At 35.5% G+C, this 20,272-nt stretch overlaps 1 protein-coding gene and 2 long non-coding RNA genes across 4 annotated transcripts in view; 1 reads left to right on the top strand and 2 right to left on the bottom strand.

Moving 5' to 3' along the window:
* LOC108001899 (protein kinase 4) overlaps window positions 1-20,272 on the top strand; it is a 39,778-nt gene that overhangs the window by 964 nt on the left and 18,542 nt on the right. Inside the window, exon 1 of one of the 2 annotated variants that reach the window (XM_017063205.3) lies at window positions 8,251-8,580. The exons of the other annotated variant lie outside the window; for it this stretch is intronic. Within the exon in view, the coding sequence (XP_016918694.2) occupies window positions 8,497-8,580 (84 nt within the window). The 5' untranslated portion in view covers window positions 8,251-8,496. Of the gene's footprint in view, window positions 1-8,250; window positions 8,581-20,272 lie in introns of those variants that run through there. 2 annotated transcript variants of the gene reach the window in all.
* On the bottom strand, window positions 11,008-14,851 carry LOC133665826 (uncharacterized). The gene is made up of 2 exons (XR_009829214.1): window positions 14,505-14,851; window positions 11,008-11,346 (listed from the first exon to the last, which is right to left on the bottom strand). It is a non-coding gene; the product is annotated as an uncharacterized LOC133665826 (long non-coding RNA).
* Window positions 15,399-19,660, bottom strand: LOC133665832 (uncharacterized). Its single transcript, XR_009829220.1, has 2 exons — window positions 18,207-19,660; window positions 15,399-18,103 (listed from the first exon to the last, which is right to left on the bottom strand). It is a non-coding gene; the product is annotated as an uncharacterized LOC133665832 (long non-coding RNA).

Here is a 20,272-nt window from a genome sequence, read left to right as displayed (position 1 = left end):
TTAACATTAATTTCGTGTCGTATTAAATTTTTTACGACATCCGTATCCATATATAGATACTTTTACTGTATCTATTTCATGGAAAAATGTTTCCGCGATAAATTTTAAATTTTTAAAAAATTTTTGTTCAGATCGCTTTCACAAACATCGATATATTTATATTCGTTCGTTAATTTGAATCCCCTCCTCCCCCTCCCTCCTAAAAGAAATTAAATTTATGGCGAATCCGCTGCAACAAAACGATAACGATAATAATAGGTATAACACAGTGATCAACAAGTGGTGAACTTGACCCAATAAATAAGATAGCGCGATCATTTGCATAACTTTTCATTAAATTGAAAAATTATATCATCGATCAAATCACAATTAAGGGTGCATCTTAGGTACACACGAAGCGAGTGTTGGGGCGTGCGTATTGCGCGAGTGTAAATCAAACACGTTGCATCCGGTTCGTGTATCCCGCTCTGTACACGCGCCGTGCGGCAAAGGAATAATAATTTTCTTCTCTTCCCCTGACGTTTTGTTTTCTGTCCCTGCGGCTGCCACGACCAGACCGGAAGCTTTATTATCGCGCAGCTCGTTGCGAGTCGTGGGTGGACGCATAGCTTAACCATAGGCGAAGATATGTATGCACCTCGTTGCAAATTCCGAGTCTAAGATTCATTCCACTGATTCCACTCTCTTCCTTCTCCACGAATTATTCTTACTTTTACTCTTAATTTTAGCGAATTGACAAACGACAATTATATAACGTTATAATCCTTTATTGCAGAAACAAGTAATTACGATTTTGTCGTTGTTTATTTCAACCGACCTTGAGCTACTTCGTCAAGAGCAAACTACGTTACGATCATCGATGTAAATCATTCTGAAAACTGACTCGAATTCTTCGAGTACAAGTGAAAAGAGAACGCCCAAAAAGATGAAAATAAAATAAGCGTGAAGTTGTTCACGAGATAATATCCGCTCGTCGAATCCTAACGACACTTCATGGCTATGCACAGATCGCGTGTGTCTACTAATCGTTCGAAAGGTTCGCGACAAACGTGAATTATTTGCATGGCGCACACCGATGTACGCGGCGGTCTTAACTAGATGCAAAGTGGTATAATTCAGTGGCGAGCCGAGGAATTTATGATCGCTTCAATTATTTCTTGCGTCGTGTCGTCGAGGCGAGCTAATAAACGGGACGTCTGTCGTTCAGCAGTCACTTCCGTGCGAAAGTTCACGCCGCGCCATCTTTCTTTTCCTGTAAACAGATTATTCCTCCCTGATGCACGCTTCGAGCCACGGCTACTGTCCGTGGACTTGTGTATTCTGCCAATCATGTTCATCCGCACGATCATGTGGAACGACGTTGATCGATTGTGGATTCCTTTTCCCGTTCTTTTCGATGCCTCGTTTGCACACGCACGTCTTATTTTCACGGGATAACGAAAATCGTGCACGATTCATTACACGACAGGTTGGCCAATCGTTTAAACTCGTTGCGCCTTGTAGCCAATGAGTGTCCTCGGTCGGCAGAATTTCCTGTCAACGATGGGAATTTATTTGAGCGCATTAACCGAAATTGAGAGTATTAATTTTTACTTTCTCTTCGATTTGATCGCAATATCCACTCGCAAAAATATGTTCGACGAAAAATTCGTTAATTTTCGTCTCCATCTTTTCTATACTCACGAATGTTCACGCGCAACGTCTTAATCCGTGGCTGGATCGGTTCTCCATTGCATAAACAAACGACGCATATAATCGGCTGCAATGGCCAAGAGGCTAAAAGTATCGTTAAATACCGATCAACCTCATTAACGTCATCGAACGAGGTGGACAGTGATCGATTGCGCGACGTGTACTCGTGCACTGTTCGGCAGTCGCGCATGCATAATCGTGTATGCGCAGGCAGCGGCGCATGCGCTTTCGATCGATAAATTATACAGTCTATTGCTCGTGTACGTAAATCATGCGCGCACTACCCTCTGCTTTGTTCGTTTGTTTCATCTTTTTCCTATTCTCCCTTCTTCCTCCTTATTCGTTCCTTCTTCTTTCTCTCTTATCATCCGTCTCCGATGTTTCCGCCTTTTCGTCTTTGTGTCATCGAGCCTGAAACACATCCATGCGCGGCCAACGTGATCGCCGTGACTCGCATTGTACTCGCTGCGTCTTCATTGTTCCGGTCGCACGGCACGGGAATATCGACACCGTCTAATGCCTCGATGACGAACCATTCGATCGTGTCTTCGCACATTGTTACGAAGATAGAAGGTGAATTCATAAGTATGCCTTTTATACCATCACACGTAATCACTTTGTAATCCGTCGACTCGAATCAGCTGATTTTCCGAAAATTCATCGTCGGTCATTGAACTCCGTGGAGAGGGATATCTTCGACGATGAAATTATTAAAATTACATTAAAATTCGGTGTAACCAGTTCCGCTATCAAAAGTATTCGACTTTCTGCCTCGATTATTCGGGGAAGGAAACCGCCCACGAGGAAAACCGTGCGTTATTAACGGCATTACGAGTAATCGGTCGCTGATTCATGCGAGTATCCGTATCGACGAAGAAAGAGCGCGTGCGCATCCTTACACTGAGTTGATCTTCCGCGCTTCTGTATTCCACTCGTCGCCGTGTCCATTGAAATGCCATAGAAGTCGCGTTTCGATAATTGTAAAGAGATGCAAAGAATAACGCGAATAAAATTTCTTCGTCGTTGCGGTGTTCGTATATTTATAGAATGAAGAAGGATGTCAATGCGAAAGATACGATTTTTTTTTTCTATGATTTCTTAATCTTTCTGCGTCGAAGAGAGGCAGAATCGTTACGAATGTCCTAGAAACGTGATTCGTTTCATCGAGCAAATATTTCCCACGGACAGAACGTTTTATTGCCCCTTTTAAGTGAAATCATTAATGGAAAGTATTTCACTGAAATACATTTAGCCGGTTATCAAGGGCAATCCGTGCGGCTTGTGGTTTCATCGAGTTTTTTCTCTTTTTTTTTTTTCGAAAACCACAATTTCTCGTGACCGTATTCCTCAGGAAGCGGCGTAGACTTCCTACAATCTTCTGACGTATTGAATAAAAATATCGAGTAACAATGTACCCCCGATTATTTCAATCGCAAAGAAAAAAAAAATCACTTATCCCTTTTAATAACGATAAATTTTATTCGATCGAATTATCGGATATTTCAATTTCAGATTAATACTCACAATCGTAAACGTGTTGAAGAGAATCGAAGGAGTTTCGAGGAGAAAATTATAAATTGATGAAAAAGGAACAAACGACAAAGGCTCATCGTCTTAATAACCAGTATTTTGATGTAATCCAGTTTGAAAAATATAATCGATCGATACACCAGCGATATAACTTAATCGTTTCATCTATCGTAACGTTTACACCACGAAATTTCGAAATAGAAACATGGAACATCATCGTGGATAATGCACGATCCTGCTTATATTATTATTATTATTATTATACAATTTTTGAAGAGATCCTCCGCAAAGGAAATGGTTTATTTGCTCGTTACGAATAATGAGCCTTTTATATCGTTAGTCCCGCAGAAACGTGCAATTCCGAGGCACACTGTGCCACGTCCAGAATTCAAAAAGCGTAGATCGTTATTATCGAGGCGGGAGTTTGCCATCCGTACCGTAGTAACGATGGCGGAACGGTAGAAGTAGCTCGATACTGTCGTTTTATTCTACGACAATGATGATCTACCTTACCATGCGGACAACGGCATGGGACTAGTGGGTCAGGAAGTCGTGTTACGTCACAATAGATTCTCGCAAGAACGTTTCGTTTCCTTTGTTCTTGTTTTTGGAACAGGAGGAGAGTGGAAAAGATGTGGTGATTTAGAAGGAAATATATTCGATCGAAAAATATCCTCTGTATCGTGATAAATATCTGTAAGAATGCTTCGTTCTTTTGTTTTTGTTTTTGGAATAGGAGGAGATTGCAAAAATCTATGATTTTGCAAGGAAATATATCCAATCGAATTGAAATCGAAAATTTTTAAAAATATATTAATTCGTTTCGATATTGGTTATCAAGTGTTCTTCGAATTATTAATCGTGATGAATATCTATGAATAATTCAACATCGAAATTCGTGAAATTCTCTTCACTTTTTCTTCTTAATTAGAGATTTTGCAACAAGTTGCAAAACTTGTAAGAATGTTTCATTCTTCTGTTCTTCTTTTTGGAAATAGGATGAGAATGCAAAAATCTTGTGTCACTTCTGGAAATATATCCAATCGACAATTTAAATGAAATCGAAAATTTTTTAAATTATTTTAATTCGTTTCTATATTAAATGTTCTTCAAATTATTATAATATTAAGTATCCGTGAATAATTCAACATCGAAATTCTTAAAATTCTTTTCATTTTTTTTCTCAATTAAAATTCTTGTTATTCTTTTTGAAACACGAGAGTGCAAAAATCCTCTTGTATCACTGACTTACAACGAAACGTATCCAATCGACAATCAAACTGAAAAATTTTTTAAAATATCTTAACTTTCCGTAATATATATTATATGGTATATAATTTTCTAAAATATCTCGATTCATTTTTAAATTTTTTAAAATATCTCGATTCATTTTTAAATTTTTTAAAATATCTTAATCTTCTATATAATTTAATATATAATTTTCTAAAATATTTTAATTCATTTCTAAATTTTTTAAAATATCTTAATCTTCTATAATATATAATTTTCTAAAATATTTTAATTCATTTCTAAATTTTTAAAATAAAATCTTAATCTTTTATAATATATAATATATAATTTTCTAAAATATCTCGATTCATTTCTAAATTTTTTAAAATATCTTAATCTTCTATAATATATAATATATAATTTTCTAAAATATTTTAATTCATTTCTAAATTTTTTAAAATATTTTAATTAATTTTTAAATTTTTAAAATATCTTAATTCATTTCTAAATTTTTTAAAATATCTTAATTCATTTCTAAATTTTTAAAATATTTTAATTAATTTTTAAATTTTTTAAAATATCTTAATTCACTTCTAAATTTTTTAAAATATCTTAATTCACTTCTAAATTTTTTAAAATATCTTAATTCACTTCTAAATTTTTTAAAATATCTTAATTCATTTCTAAATTTTTTAAAATATCTTAATTCATTTCTAAATTTTTTAAAATATCTTAATTCATTTCTAAATTTTTTAAAATATCTTAATCTTCTATAATATATAATATATATAATTTTCTAAAATATTTTAATTCATTTCTAAATTTTTTAAAATATCTTAATCTTGTATAATATATAATATATAATATATAATTTTTAAAATACTTTAATTCATTTCTAAATTTTCTAAAATATTTTAATTCATTTCTAAATTTTTTAAAATATCTTAATCTTCTATAATATATAATATATATAATTTTCTAAAATATTTTAATTCATTTCTAAATTTTTTAAAATATCTTAATTCACTTCTAAATTTTTTAAAATATTTTAATTCATTTCTAAATTTTTTAAAATATCTTAATCTTGTATAATATGTAATATATGATATATAATTTTCTAAAATATCTTAATTCATTTCTAAATTGACCATTAAATTCTCTTGATATTAATCGCGATGATGAATGATACCCGTGAATAATTCAACATCGAAATTCTTGAAATTCTCTTCATTTTTTCATTCTTCTCAATTAATAGTATTAAATTCGAGTAGCTCGTAATTCAACCGATCCAATTAAAGTTAAAAGTTGCACGCGCAAGTTGATAGTTCCGCGCCTCGCGAAAAACGGAGACACGAATTCTTGTTGGAATTCAGGTCATCATTATGTCGGTTGGTTTGAGGTTCTCGAAAAAGATGGTCGAGAGCAACGAGCATTAGCAACATTAGCCAGCGTTGCCTTGCTACGTCATCAAATTACTTGGTGAAAAACTGATAAAACGAGGTACAATTTCATTTACATATAAAAACAACGACAATAACAATCCCGTGGAAGAAACAAAGAACGGATGAAATTGAAATACGCGCAATTCGAAAAATGTAAATCCTTTCGAACGCTTTCGTGCGATCTGAGAGAGATGCGAAGAGACGTAATAATAAACGGGCAAACGGTATATTCGTATCGATAAACCGTTAGAATTCGCATTTATTTTGCTCTCTATTCGCATCTCGCATCGAAACAATTATCCATCCATCATCCTCGCCCTCTATCGACGATTAACGATGCACGCCTGTTCCATTTCTTCGAAAAAAAAATCCTTCATAAGGAAGAATTTGTTTAAAAAAAAAATTCGATCATTCCACGTAAAATGTAATAAAATCAAGCGCAGTTTTCCCCCGCAAACAATCTGATATTTTTACACATGGATCATCCGCGTGCTGTTCACTAAAAATAAGCAACGAGTAATTTTTAAGTAATCAATCGCGAGATAATAGGACGGCGGTATAGAAAAAATTTTTCTTTAATCCCTCGTTCGAGTATCGTTTCAGCACACGTCAGATTGATTTTTCAACATTATTGGCAGCCCACAGGTGGGATAACGCGCGATTACCCCCTCAAAGGGTGCAATCATCCGTCGATTGATGGTTAAAAAGTTACTTGACCTTCTGGAAAATATGTTGGTACGTTACGTAATTGCCTGGAGGTTGTCTGGAGGTTGGTTGTTTTAATCGCTTTTTTTCTTCTTCTTCTTCTCCTTTTCGCCTTTCGTTTTTTAATGAAATAAACAAAACGTGGATCGTAGAAATACGAACGGCATAAATGGCAATTTTATTGGTCACGAGGCAATCGTTTTACTCGTTTCTAATAAACGAGCAATATTAACATTTATAATATGCGCACCACGATGCTTCCTTCTGCACCACGTGAGCGTGACTCATAACTGCCTATCTCGAAGGTTTTATAATGGTGCCACTACCATAATCTGTACACCCTCTGGGGAAACAGCGAGCGTGATACAATAAGAATCAAGTATGTCATTAAATATATAAGATCACAAATACCGTGGAAAGTAGTTCGCGTGTGTACGTATAAATCGTACAGGATGGGTGAAGAAAAAAAGAGGGGGGCGAAAATTTTTTTCTGGCGACCCGACGGTGAAACGAGGAAAAGAATATTCTTAGAAAGAAGAGGTTCTTGTGGAAGGCGTTATTTAATAATATTAAAAATATAACATAGTATAGAGAGGAATATCAATCAATGTGTAGAATTGGAGAGGAAGTAAAAAAAAAAAAATCTGTGGGCTCATCCCTTTTTTTATCACCCTACGTGAGTCGTGTACACACGTGCACACAGATATTTTACACGCGTGGAAAGAGCATCTTCGAAGATTGGTCCAACGGCGACAGCCTGCAGTTTACACGTTAAACGAATTCAATGGACAGTAAATTGCACGCTGATACTTATTGCCGCATTTATACGTCTCGTGATTACCAGGCAACGCGAGTTTTGCCATGTTTTACACTTTCAAGGTATATTCTATTCGTGCACGATTGTTCACGGTGCGTTAAACCTCGTTTTATTTCACTGAGGTAAGGATAGTTTCGCTTCCCTTTAAAACGTTATTCCTATTCAACACGATTTCGTAACGTCTGATCTGTATTTTTCGCCTTCATGATTATAATTATTATTTCTTTAGCGATATTGTTCTATTCGATATTGTTTATGTGCCTTCCTTTATGCGTTTTATCATAGTTTACCCTTTCACGGTGTATTTTGCTTCTAGACAACCTCTTCACGGTGTATTAAATCGCATTTTGTTTTTATGTACATAGTATATCTTCTTTTATTTTCTTTAACCTGTTATTTGTGTTCCATCTAACGCGTTATTCACTTTGCTTCTTTTTTTTTTTTGTTAATTTTCAGAATATTTTCTGAAAATATCAACATTAATCTTTTTATTAAGCGATAGATTTGTGAAAAAAAAAATAGAAAATAAAAAGAACCGTTTACTATTCTTTGTATGTGATTCAATTTCTGTTTAAATATATTAAATAATTGGTTAAATAGCTCTCATTAATTTAGAAACGTGTTATTGATTTATAAAAATATTAATTTCAAATTAATTTTGTTTTCAAATACACGGTTGAGAATTTTTTATAAAAAAAACTCCAAAAGGGTTGCTTACTTGACGACTGGTGTGTAAGGGGAGGGGGTGGTGGAAGTGGAAGTCTAGTGGGAGATTCGCGAGTGCTACCGGCTCAGTATCGTTCGGCCATTGGTCAGGTGTGTTTCGCAGATAGCGATATAAGTGTACTCGATCAGTGAATTTGTTACTGTTAAAAAAATATTAAATTATATAAATTATTTTATCACGGATCAATAAAATTGTCCAAATTAAAAAATAACGATAAGAGGAACGTGTAATCGTAAAGTGACAGCGATCTGCTATCGAACGATCTTTTCTCTTCAATTTTTTCACGCGATGTTTATGATTTTTTGGTAATGTGACATTCGATGTAAAAGTGATCAGTGAAATATCGTAGCCGTATGATCGTGTCGACAATATTCTCGAGCGTGACGAGTTTCCATCGGCGACACTCGAATGACGCTGGACGAAATGCTGAGTTGACGGTGAGTGCACTTTTTCAAATTCCATGCCGAAGTTCGTCATAGATGTATCGAATCGCGCGGCTTGCGCTCAACTTCACGATATTAATTCGTTGACAGATGATCCTTGCAGTGTCCGTTATATTTATACGTTCTTTTTCTCCAAGATACTTTGTCCGTTCTGAATATTACATCATTGTATGTATATATATAGAAAATTGGCATGACGTAATAGTTTAAATATGTATAGTATATGCATTGTAAAGTGAGTAGGACTGATATTTGATCGATATGTTTTCATTAGTTACGAGATGTGGAACAGTTGATATTAAATAATATTAACCAAAAGTTAGTCAAAAGAAGAGAAGAATATTATATTTAATGCAAGTACGTCATTCATGATGCAAAAATTCGAATTTTATGAAGGAAACGGAGATAGTTTTTTATTATATATACTGTTTGATTGTCAGATTTTGAGAAATAAGTATGATTTTTCAAACAGTAAATACTGCATATTATCATTTTCATTATAAAGCACACGGATAAATTTAAATTTAAATAAGGAATAAATGGAACGCGATCGAAACCGGTTAACGAATTGTCGAATATTTGAGACACAAAAGAAGTTATTTCGACAGATTTAATGCTTTTGTTATTTCTATTTGTATTTTATAATAACTTCTAACTTATGAATTAATTTATTTAACGTTATAATAATATAAGAAAAATTTAAATATTACTAATCTTTATTTTTTCATTAAAATATTAAATATAGTGTTGAATTATATAATCTTTTACTTGTACGTGACCTATAATTGTCAGAAAACTATATTTTTATATGATCGGAGCAAAGTTTATTAAAAGAAAAATTCGATCCTGTGATATAATTAGAAAATGTTCCTTTTTCCAATGTCCTTCGGAAAAATTTAATTTTAAAGAATTCGTCGCAGTTTCACAAAAATATTGAAAATCGATGAATTTGACACAAAATTTTATAATAATTCATTTCTTTCCACTTAACTATTCTTTTTTAACACATTCTTCTTTCATTGAAACAATACCAATTTAACCTATAAAACACTGTAAACCTATAACGCTGGTAACCTATAAAATTTAGACAGAAAAATAAAAATATTTATATTATATTTGTTTATTATTACAGCGATTATTGAAATTATTTCTATTTGTTTAGTAATTTCTATTTATGACAATCGTGCGATTTCTTTATCTCTAACAATTAATTCAGAATGCAATTCCCATTAACAAAATAAAAAATAAAAGACGCTTCGTCTTTTATACTCGCGTCAAAAGGAAAAAAGAGAATATGTTGTGTGAAATGGACATCTGGAGTTTATAAAACAGACCGATCTTAGCCGGATTCATACGTAATTATTCGGTACACAGGAGGTTCGCACGTCAATGATACGCATTTCGAGCCCTGGCGTGGTCGGGCTCATTGTCGTTGGCGGTGACAATAGAGAACAAAGTAAACGGACTCGTTCACCGCAACCGTTATTCATTGTTATGCGCCGTGACGTGGACCACGGCCGCGTTTAGCCTCGTTAAGAACAATTAAAAGTAACCGACGAACCGAGTATTGCTTAATTGCCGCCCGCGAACATTCCCTTCAAGATCCAGGACCCAGCCTTCAACCTAACCTAACAATAAGCAGAGTCAAAAGTTGCGTGCATGGCACTAGAACGGTGCGCACGTGGTAAAACAGTACGAAATCACAATGGCGGTTTTGCTCCAGTATGTGAAGAATCAGCGAGTTCAATGTCCTCGTTATCTTTTTTTTTTCGTTTTAAATTCGTGCAATCTACTAACGAGTGAATTTGAATCGAGATAACGATTTCATTTCAGGAAGAATATAACTATAACGATTAAAGTCATTTTTCATTTTAAATTTATTACGAATTGATCGCGGCAATTAATAGCCTTGTTAACGATCCTTTCTCCTCCTTTGTGAATCGTGCCACAAGTTGTGCGCGAACAAGCGTTCACCCTTTGTCCCAGTGTTCGATTTTCCTTTCCGTCCAAAGTAACTAGTTCGTGGAAGATACAACGCCGTGTAAACTGACCGTTAACCGGATTTTCGAAAAATTTGCAGAATTCCCACGAAACGGAATCTCCTCTTTTATTCTTACAAGGTATTTCTTTACCGTTTCTTTTTCTACCACGGATTCAGACGTTTCGGTAACGAGGACGTGTTATGCAAATTTGTGGATATTGTAGCTGGCACGAGAGAGAATGCGATATTTGTGTTGGCAGAAATTTTTAAAAAAAGAGACCAAGCATTGTTTAATTTTCTATCTTTGGCGAAATTGAAAGCGCATTGTTCGAAGATTTTTTTTTTAAAGATAACTAATTTAAAATCTTCAAATCTTTGTTGGATTTAACATTATCAATATACTTCAAGGGAGAAATCAAATTTTCAAATTTTCAATTCTATTTCGTTTCGAATTTTTTACTTTTTTATTTTTATATTACAGCGTGAAAGGATAAAAAAAATCCATATGTTTTCTCGATCATCCGGGAATAGGATCGACGCGATTCAGCGGCTCGTTAATAACTGGTCAAAGAAATCGACGATGGTAGCGATTAACGAGTCACGATTTCTCGACGAAGTATGCTTTCATCTTTAAACGGTGTTCACGATAAATCAGCACCTTAAAACTGCCCTGTTCTCCGCCAACAACGGTCTCGGCCTCCGTTATCTATCGCTGCAGCGTGCACACTGTTCGTCCGTGAAATCCTCCCTCTGATTTACTATCCGTTGTCTGGTATTTTCTATCGAATTAAAAAAACATTTAAATCAGGAAGGAAAAAAGAAACGACGAAAAAAAAAAAATTAAAAAAAAGGAAAGAAACCTCGGTGAAATTATGATTGCACGGGCAAAATCACGTTTCTAAGGTGAAACGTTTATAATACCGTGTTACGATATTATCGAGCACGCGATTAGACCACAGTCGTGTTTATACGCGGGATCTCGCTTGTTCTGCACAGGGGAAAATTAAAGCGTTATTAGGTCAATGCGGTTGATTTGCATTTTTTTTTCAATTTGTATTATTGAATTCTGTTTTTTAATACGTTAATTATTTACGAAAAGGAATTTTTTTTTACGTTTCTATGTATTATAATATTTATTTTCCCGTGGATTTTCCTTTCCTATTCTCTGCCTACGTTTCTTGCTACCATCAGTGCTTGTACCGTTTAATAAATAATTCCTCTTACGCTTTGCAATGCGGTGTGGTTGTAAATATGTCGTAACCCGGATACCCAGTATCGAAATTTTTTAAGAATCGTGGCGCACGATGGTTCATATTAACCGGTCACGATCCTTTAATCTTTTAGTCGCGTTAGCTTCTTTAGTCGCGACATAAGCTGCTATAATGCACGTGCGCCACGTCCTCGCGGAGGGAATGCTGGTGCAGGGGAGTAGTTGCTCGATCGCGGCGTTCGAAGGGCGAGCCGTGTTACGATGGTGTAACAAAATAGTGATGTTTACTCGCTATGTTGTTCACCGCGCATGTTGCGTATTAAAAATAATACGAAGTTGGTCGAGGAAACGTTGACAAGTTATCGCAATAATAAAAATTTGTTATGTCTTTCGAAGAATTTTACGATGAAAACTATTTACGATAAAATACTTGGGTTATTTTTTTGCGGAAAAATTTTAAACATAGAAATCGCTCAAATAGTTTTCTTTATCTTACATTTGAACTTCTCCTAAGAATCAGCCAGGTTAACATTTTATCGCAAGGGTGTATTACTCGGAGCGTTAATCCGGATTGCAGGCACTAAAGAAGTTGATTTACAATCGGCCAAAGTTAATATGTTTGCAAATATGCGGATTCCTGATTTGTATGGATAAACCGTACATGTATAATTAATCATAGGCTTATCCTCTGAATATGTTTTAAAAAATGCAAGAATTTTTAAATAGAAAATTTATCTAAGAATAGCAATATATCGCCAATTCTTTTTTTTTTCCTTTTTTTATCAATGAATGACGTCACTGCCTGTCAATACGCGACCGACAACAATTAATTAATCAATCAATTAATTAAAATATCAATCAAAGTTTCCCTTGATTCTTCGAGCATTGATGAAGAAATCCCTATCGAGGGGGATGCCTATAAAATATAACGTAACCATTACAGGAAATAGATAATAATATTCTAAAAGCACCCTTTTAAAAGTAACTGACCGCTTACTTGGTTCCACCTTTATTTTCTAACCACCTGCCCTCCTCCCGATTCGCATTGTTAGCCCTCACTCTTTCACCCTCTTATGGCGAAGAAACGGGAGGGCACGTCCCGTTGTTGGACGCGCGCACACACAGGGATCCACCTCGCCTACTCGCTCACGGTTATGCTTTATTTATGAGCACACCGATACTTCCGAGCGCGGACAAAAGGTAAAGAAATATGCCTCGCGTGGAAAAGTGGAATTCCAATCGCCATTCGTGGCGGGCACGCGTCGTTAAGGAGGGATTGTACGGAGATGCGACTGTTTCTTCGCGGTTTTTCTTTTTTTTTTTCTTTTCTTTTTTTATATACATATACATCGTGTCGTCGCACGAGGCCTCGAATTTGTATTCCTCGGGGATATTCTTGCGGTAAGGTAAGAGATTTTTTGTTGTTGTTGTAAATTTATGGTTAATCGAGTTTGGAAGATGGATTATGCGTGTAACTGTAGTTTCGAGAAGAGGGCAAGGGGACGTCGAGCGTGCAAGGTTTCTCTGTAGGAAACGTCAAATGTGGATTTGTAATACGAGATTTGTAGTCACAGTATGTGTACAGTTGGCGTTATCGAAGGGAAACGAGGGCGAGCGTGTAATATTCGGTTATAAAATATTATTTAAAATATTCCTCGATCGATAAGAAAATTATTTACGATCTATTTTTTTAAATAGAAGTGTTTACGTTTTGTTGTTATTATTATTATTATTATATATATATTTTTCTTGAATATTACAACGTATCGATTATCGTTAAATTACATGTTTCCGTGAAAATAATCCCCGAGTTACAATCGCTCCTCGACAACAACAACAAATTATGCGCAAAAACAAGAACAATGTTACAACATTACATGACTCGAGACCAAGGCATCATGAAGCGAAAGGAACTTTCTTGGCTCGTTTAGAAATAAAATAAAATAAAATAAAATAAATTTAAAAAAAAAAAAGAGAGGGAAAGAGAGAAAGAGGGGGAAGAGGGAGGGGAAGAGAAAGAAGAGAGAAGGCAACCCTCGTTACATAGGAATAATTTACGATATCGCGGCCCGCTCTGTTTTCTCCTCGCACGTAGGCCGGAATTTCCAGGCTAAAGCAACACTCGTGTACCGTGGGCAACGTTTGTAACGGGTTTTACACACGCACCGGCGGTGGTTGCAAAATAATTGTTAAACAACAGGTGAGATTGTTGAGACATTATTGCATACTTAACAGGGTAGCATGTTAACAATAGGTTTTTTGCAAAAGTGTGCAGAGTGCGCGCTCCTCGCTTCCTGTTCGCCTGGTAACATTAATTTATTGGCTCGGTTTAAAAGCATAGCGCACACCCTCGCCGCGTTACAAAACCGCGATACAAAAATCTTATTGCAATGGGCGTACAATTGCGGCAAAAGTATCAAGTTCAGAGACACGCAACCGATGCTCTTCTCTTCCCCCTCTTCTTTTCCATCTTGAGGATCGCTTCGTGAAAGGCATTCCGGGACCACGAGCTGAAAGCCGATGAGTATAAACAAACGATTGCAAATTACATCGCGACTCGAATCACGATCCTTTTTGTCCCAAGTGGAAATTCTTGCATTATTGCAACATTGTTCGATTAATTTCAAACAAAGTCGAACGAAATAATCTGTTGTTATTAATTCTCCAAAAAGTTAATTTTTAATAATTACAATTTTTTATAAAAAGTTAAATAGAATCATATCATACCAATGTTTAACGATGCAAAAGATTGTTACCATATTTTCACCACAGAAAATGTTCACCTCGGAATTAAAACGAGTCACGATAATCACGAAGAAAGCACGATCATTTCAATTCCTACAAATTTAAATACTACGACACATTAATCGATCTATCGACGTTCAAACTCATCCATTCGCGCGTTAATCCGCGCAGCTCGATGAAAATAAAAGCACGATTTTTCGTGAATGTTGCACGGGACTCGAGGAAATTTCGTTTCGTAATCGATGGGACGAACTCCTCCCTAGCACGTGGTAAACGCTGCGCGGCGCACGCCGCGTAACTCTCGCCACGCACGCCCGCCGCCCAATGCATCTTAGCTCGCGTTACTACGCGTGTGTCGCGACGCGGTCACGTGGGTCGCGAGACACGCGATACCGAGGCGCTGCACTCCTTCGAGGCGATGCTCGCCTGGTAGACGAGCGATCAAGACGTTTGCGCAAATCGCTCGCCGCGCGTACGCACGAGGTACGCGCTCGCGTTCCTTCGTCGCGCATACGTACGTACGTCTTCTCTGCTGTGCCGCGCATACGTGCCGTGACGAACGAAGAATCGTTTCGTTCCTGCGAAACGAATCTCGATAGGCTCGCGTACGGAAAAAGAAAAAAAAAGTAAATTGGCTGGAATTTCGAGTGAACGAAGCTTTTCTGAGTAGTATAATTTTATTTAAAATTGCTCGGATAAATAGAATTTATTCTCTCACTTTTGTTAGTTGATCCGCTGCGCTTCGTGCTTGATCTTGGCCGTTTGACGCTTTATATATATATTTATATAGGTTATTCGATGATTAGAATAAGAAATTGTTGAAGTAGTTTATTTTTAATTTTTTAATAAACGTTTTCTTAAAATTATACTATATTCTGAAGAAAATAATTATGGTTTATTTATGACAAAATTGAAGTAATGGATTTTTAACGTTACAAATTTTTGTCTGATCTTCGATTCTTTTCTGTGCTTCGAATGCTTCAAAGTGAGAAAATAGGTGACATATTCAATGCATTCCTTTATTGTTTCTACTAGTATTAAAATTTAAAATATTGTTAATTCTTTTCATTATAATTTTTATCGTCATTGATATCAGTGTTATCATATTCTCCACATCCTGGCATTCTATCGCAATAGATTTTTCTACATTTTAAAAAATGTTTTGTTCATTTCTTCAATTTCATTGAACGAAAAATATTCTCTACCTGTGCGCTTATATTTTTGCTAATGTACAATTATAGAATATAAAATGTTAGAATATTTGGATATCGGTGAATTCAGCCGATTGAATTTTTCAACAATTTTTAAATATAATTTTTTATCGAGTATCGATCCAATTATGCCCTTTACCATTCAATATCGATTAAATTATAAATAATGACTAAAAACAAGAGAAATATTTCATCTCTCAGAAGAGAATTTTGCAAGGGAGGAATAACATTTTTTCTCGACCTTGCCATGAAACTTGGATATCAATCTTTCGATATATATGCCGTGTCTCTTAATTATCGCTTATGTAATCTTGAAAGGAATACCCATACCTCTCGAGCTCGTTTATTTTCCATCTTAACAAGATGTGTACGTGCCGTTTAAATGGTAATTACGCGCACGAATTAGCGATACAAGGGGACGTGGTCACGTGCTGACGAGAAGAAAAGTAAAACCTGCATTAGAAAACGTGGCCATCTTTCTCTCCGCCATTACCGTTCTCCCCGCAATTACAATACCAAGAATATCTTCATCTATAAACATCACACACACACATATATATATATACAATCGAGCTTTCGAAGGAATTCGAAATAAAATAAATAGAATAATTATTCAAATTGTTTAATCACATGCTCGTTTAATTGTGGGCCAATGTACAACGTATGCGTGGAAAAGTGCGAAGGTTTCGTTACCGGCTTATCATTAGAAGAAACTATAATCCCATGTAATTTTAATCCAACAATAATTTTCAATGGAACTGACAGGTTGTGTAAATAGTTTTATGGAAACGTTGACACACATTCCTTTGATACTTCGTTCGATCGCGATAGATTGAGCAACGAGCATTCTCATTCCTATTCCTCTCCGCGAACCATTTGATAAAAATATTTTAATTTAAAATTCTATACTTTTTTTTTCTTCTTCCTCTTTCCTCCCATTTTTGAACGAAATTTAATCCATTTCCTCCACTTTCTTCGTTTCCACGCAATTTTACTGTTACACGGTGTATATATATATATAAATTCACAAGAATCTCGTACGTAACGGATTGCGCGGTCCATTGAGCTCGCGTATAACTCGAATGCTTAAAATCGGGGACGGAATGATAAATTGTGAAGCGGTTGCAGCAGCTTCCGCCGAGGGGCGGCCATCATTTTCCACATTTCACAATTTTTTTTACATCCATCCGCAACTTTCGACGAATTCACCGTTTCGTGTTATTTATATCCTGGAAATCCTTCGCAGAGAGAAATTCTCTATAAAATTTCGCGACAATTTCGAAAGGGAGGAAAATTAGGGAACGTTGAACTTTCGTTTTTTTTTTTTTTTTAATTTTTTTTTCGCTCGATGGACGAATCACGGAACGCGTATTTCTCATTTCACGGGAAATTTAAGGTCATCGAAATCGCCAGTCATCCAGAAGCCTCGACGAGCCTCGATAATACGATATCCCCTCTGTTCTCTTCGCGTGAACTTTAACGGAGCCAATGAGCCAGCTTGATTTTGCGCTTCGAGATAATTGGCTCACATATAATCGCATTTTTTCCACTCCATATTATATTAATTAGAGATTATGATAAAGTGTAGGAAAAAAAAGATAGGGATATAATTGTACGTAGAATTTTTACTCGCAGAGAGTATATATATCTATCAATGGATAAAATATTTTCCGCTGCTGTTGCGTTCATATCGAGAGATATAATTCAAGTTTTTCAACTTTAGAAAAATTAAAATTGGAAATGTTTTGAATGAATCCTTTTGAAAGAGATTATTTTACTTGAACGGTGTTTGTTGTATCTTGTAATTGCCTTTTGTAATCGTGAATATAGTATAATCTCTTTTTATATTGTGTAAGCCACAATGCCGAACGTTTGGTGAATGGAATAGGAATATTTTTTTTTATTATAAGTAACAATGGTTTCTAATTTCCTCGCTTAAAAATTTGATACAAAGCCTAACGTTCTCAATAGACAATGAATGTTGCGTAATCTTTTTCTACCCATAAAGATGAAGAATTCCATCATCATCGTCATCTGGTTTCATCATTTTCGTTTCAAGATTCTTCTTTTCAAATAATATTATTAAGAAAATTACTTCACTCGTCTCGTCTTAAACTCTTGTAAAATAATTTTTAATAGATTATTCACGAGAAGAATAAACAAATTGTTGTTAAAGCCGGTTAATTTAAATAACCTTCCAGGTTACGTTCGCTTACATTGAATCCCGATAAAAAAATTATTAAGGGGACAGGTAATCGACGATAAAAAATAATTGACGATCGAAACTTGTCCAACAGTTGCAAATAAGTGATATGTTTGATTTTATGATTGCACGCTTATAAAACGTGTATATTATTGTAGCCTGGAAATCTTAAAATCATCAACAGAAACGATAATTATAGTTAAATCTACCATGTATTATTCTGCCATTTTAAATCTACCGTATAATTATCTTTGTAATAGTTGTGCCTACTTGATTATTCAAAAACGCAGTTTACAGTTACCAAACAGTTTAACACTTATCGTTATCCTGACTTTTTATTATTTGCAATTCAAACGATTGTAATTATTTTTTATTAATTCAGCTTGCATAATCGCACCCTGTGTACGATTATCAAGATATCTGATCAATAGATACATCAGAAATTTTTCAATCAGCAAAACGGATCAGAACGAAAGTTTCCATCTTCATAGAAATACCAACTGCTGTTTCACGCTGGAAAGAAGTTTCGCGGGACGGCGCAGGGGCAAGAGGAGTCCTTCGCCAAGACCATTTATCCCCACTTCGGACGCCTTTGTTGACAATCCTGACACCACACGCTTCGTAATATAATAGTGGAAGAAAGAAGCTATAATTTGGATATTGAAAATCGTAAAAATTATTTTCATTTATGAAGTTACGTTAGGATAATTATTTAAGACTGAAATATTTAACAAAACTGTTAATTATTTTGATAGTATGGCCAGCTTATTCGTATACATACAATTATTATTTCAACTACTCGAAAATGAAATTATATTTATAAATTAAACTGTCGTTACAAATCGTAATTTACGCATATTATGAGAAATAAAAAAATTATTATTCTCGATTAGAATTCTCTGGATTCTATGTCCTATGCTAATACATCCAAGTGCAGATAGGTATAGATCGTTTTGAATTGGTATATGTGACAAATACATAGATAGAAAAATGCATGTGAAGATAACCGTTTCCTTCTAAATTAAACGATCAGATCTGCGAGATTTCTTTCCACCAGTGAACAATACGTTTATACACACATCGATATCAACCAATATTAAAAACCAAATCGATAAAACGATTTCCCTCGATGGACGATACGTGTTTCACAGACATCGCGCTCCTTCCTAAAGAGGTTAATTCCGAAAGCACTAAATATAGCTGTATCTCCATTCTGCATTCTCCTCCATAGTAACATTCTTCACTGGAAAATAATCGTCAAACGACTGGAATAAATTCTAAATTCTCTCTCGATCTCTTCGACCAAATCCAAATCCTCTCGTTCGTCTTTCTGCCGAGAGAGTAGAGGCACAGCCGGTCACGTTAACCGTTATGACCACCATTGATTCCGATGTCACTGGCATTTGGTATAGCAGCGGCGCACGGTGCGCGCACGAGCGACGTGGTGGACGACTCAAAGAGGAAGGGTGCATCCAAAGGACCGTCAGCTGCACGTTGATGTCTGGCGCAGACGTAATGCCACGCGTGTATCCGGAGAACAGAATGCACGTGGCACGTGGCGCAAAGTGTCGCGACTTTTGTGCCATTACACGCTCTGCGTGAAAACGGAAGAAACACGCGTGCTCCCCTTCCCCTTCCCCTCCCTTGCTCTCGATCGAAAACCGCGGGAAAACGGATATGGAACGCGTCTCGAATCGTGAATAAATAGAAACAGTCTCGAAAAATGGAAGTTGAGTGTATCGATTTTAATACGAACGAGAGTGTAAGCGAAGTGTTTCTTTCCTTCTGGTTTCCTTAGCTTGTTTCTCTGGTAATTAAAATTTTTACGTTTAGTGAAATTTAATGAACCGGTGCCAGTTAATTATATCTAAATATCAAGCGGTGTGAAGTAATTTTAAATTCTTATTTGGGCCTAAAAGCGCAGATAATTTCCGCATTGTTTCTCTTCTTCGGTATATGATTATGTAATAATTACCTCTTTAATATAATTTTTTGTTTACAGCATCATTAAAAGAAAGAATAGCGCATACTTAGATGTGAGAAACAAGATTACGATTAATCTTAAAATTTTCAATGTTACGTTACGATAAACGAGCAAAACAAGTTTTATTTAATCTTTTTCTTTTTTCTTTTTTTTTAAATAAAACAGTAGCCGTAAAAGCAGACGACAGTAAAGAAGATAGAGGAGGAGAGATACAAATTTCTGTTCTGTAGAGTTAGTAGCGAAAGCCGACGGGGTCGCGTGTAAATCAAAGTCGAGGCCATTAAATTCTAAAGTTACGATAACACGTGAACTTTTTTCCTCGCCTAGCTGTGCAACGTATCACCATTGTTAC

The sequence above is a fragment of the Apis cerana genome, linkage group LG3 (genome assembly GCF_029169275.1).
Source record: "Apis cerana isolate GH-2021 linkage group LG3, AcerK_1.0, whole genome shotgun sequence".
NCBI classification, from domain to species: domain Eukaryota; kingdom Metazoa; phylum Arthropoda; class Insecta; order Hymenoptera; family Apidae; genus Apis; species Apis cerana.
Note: the sequence above shows the minus strand (reverse complement) of the source record. Positions and strands in the feature narration are given on the sequence as shown.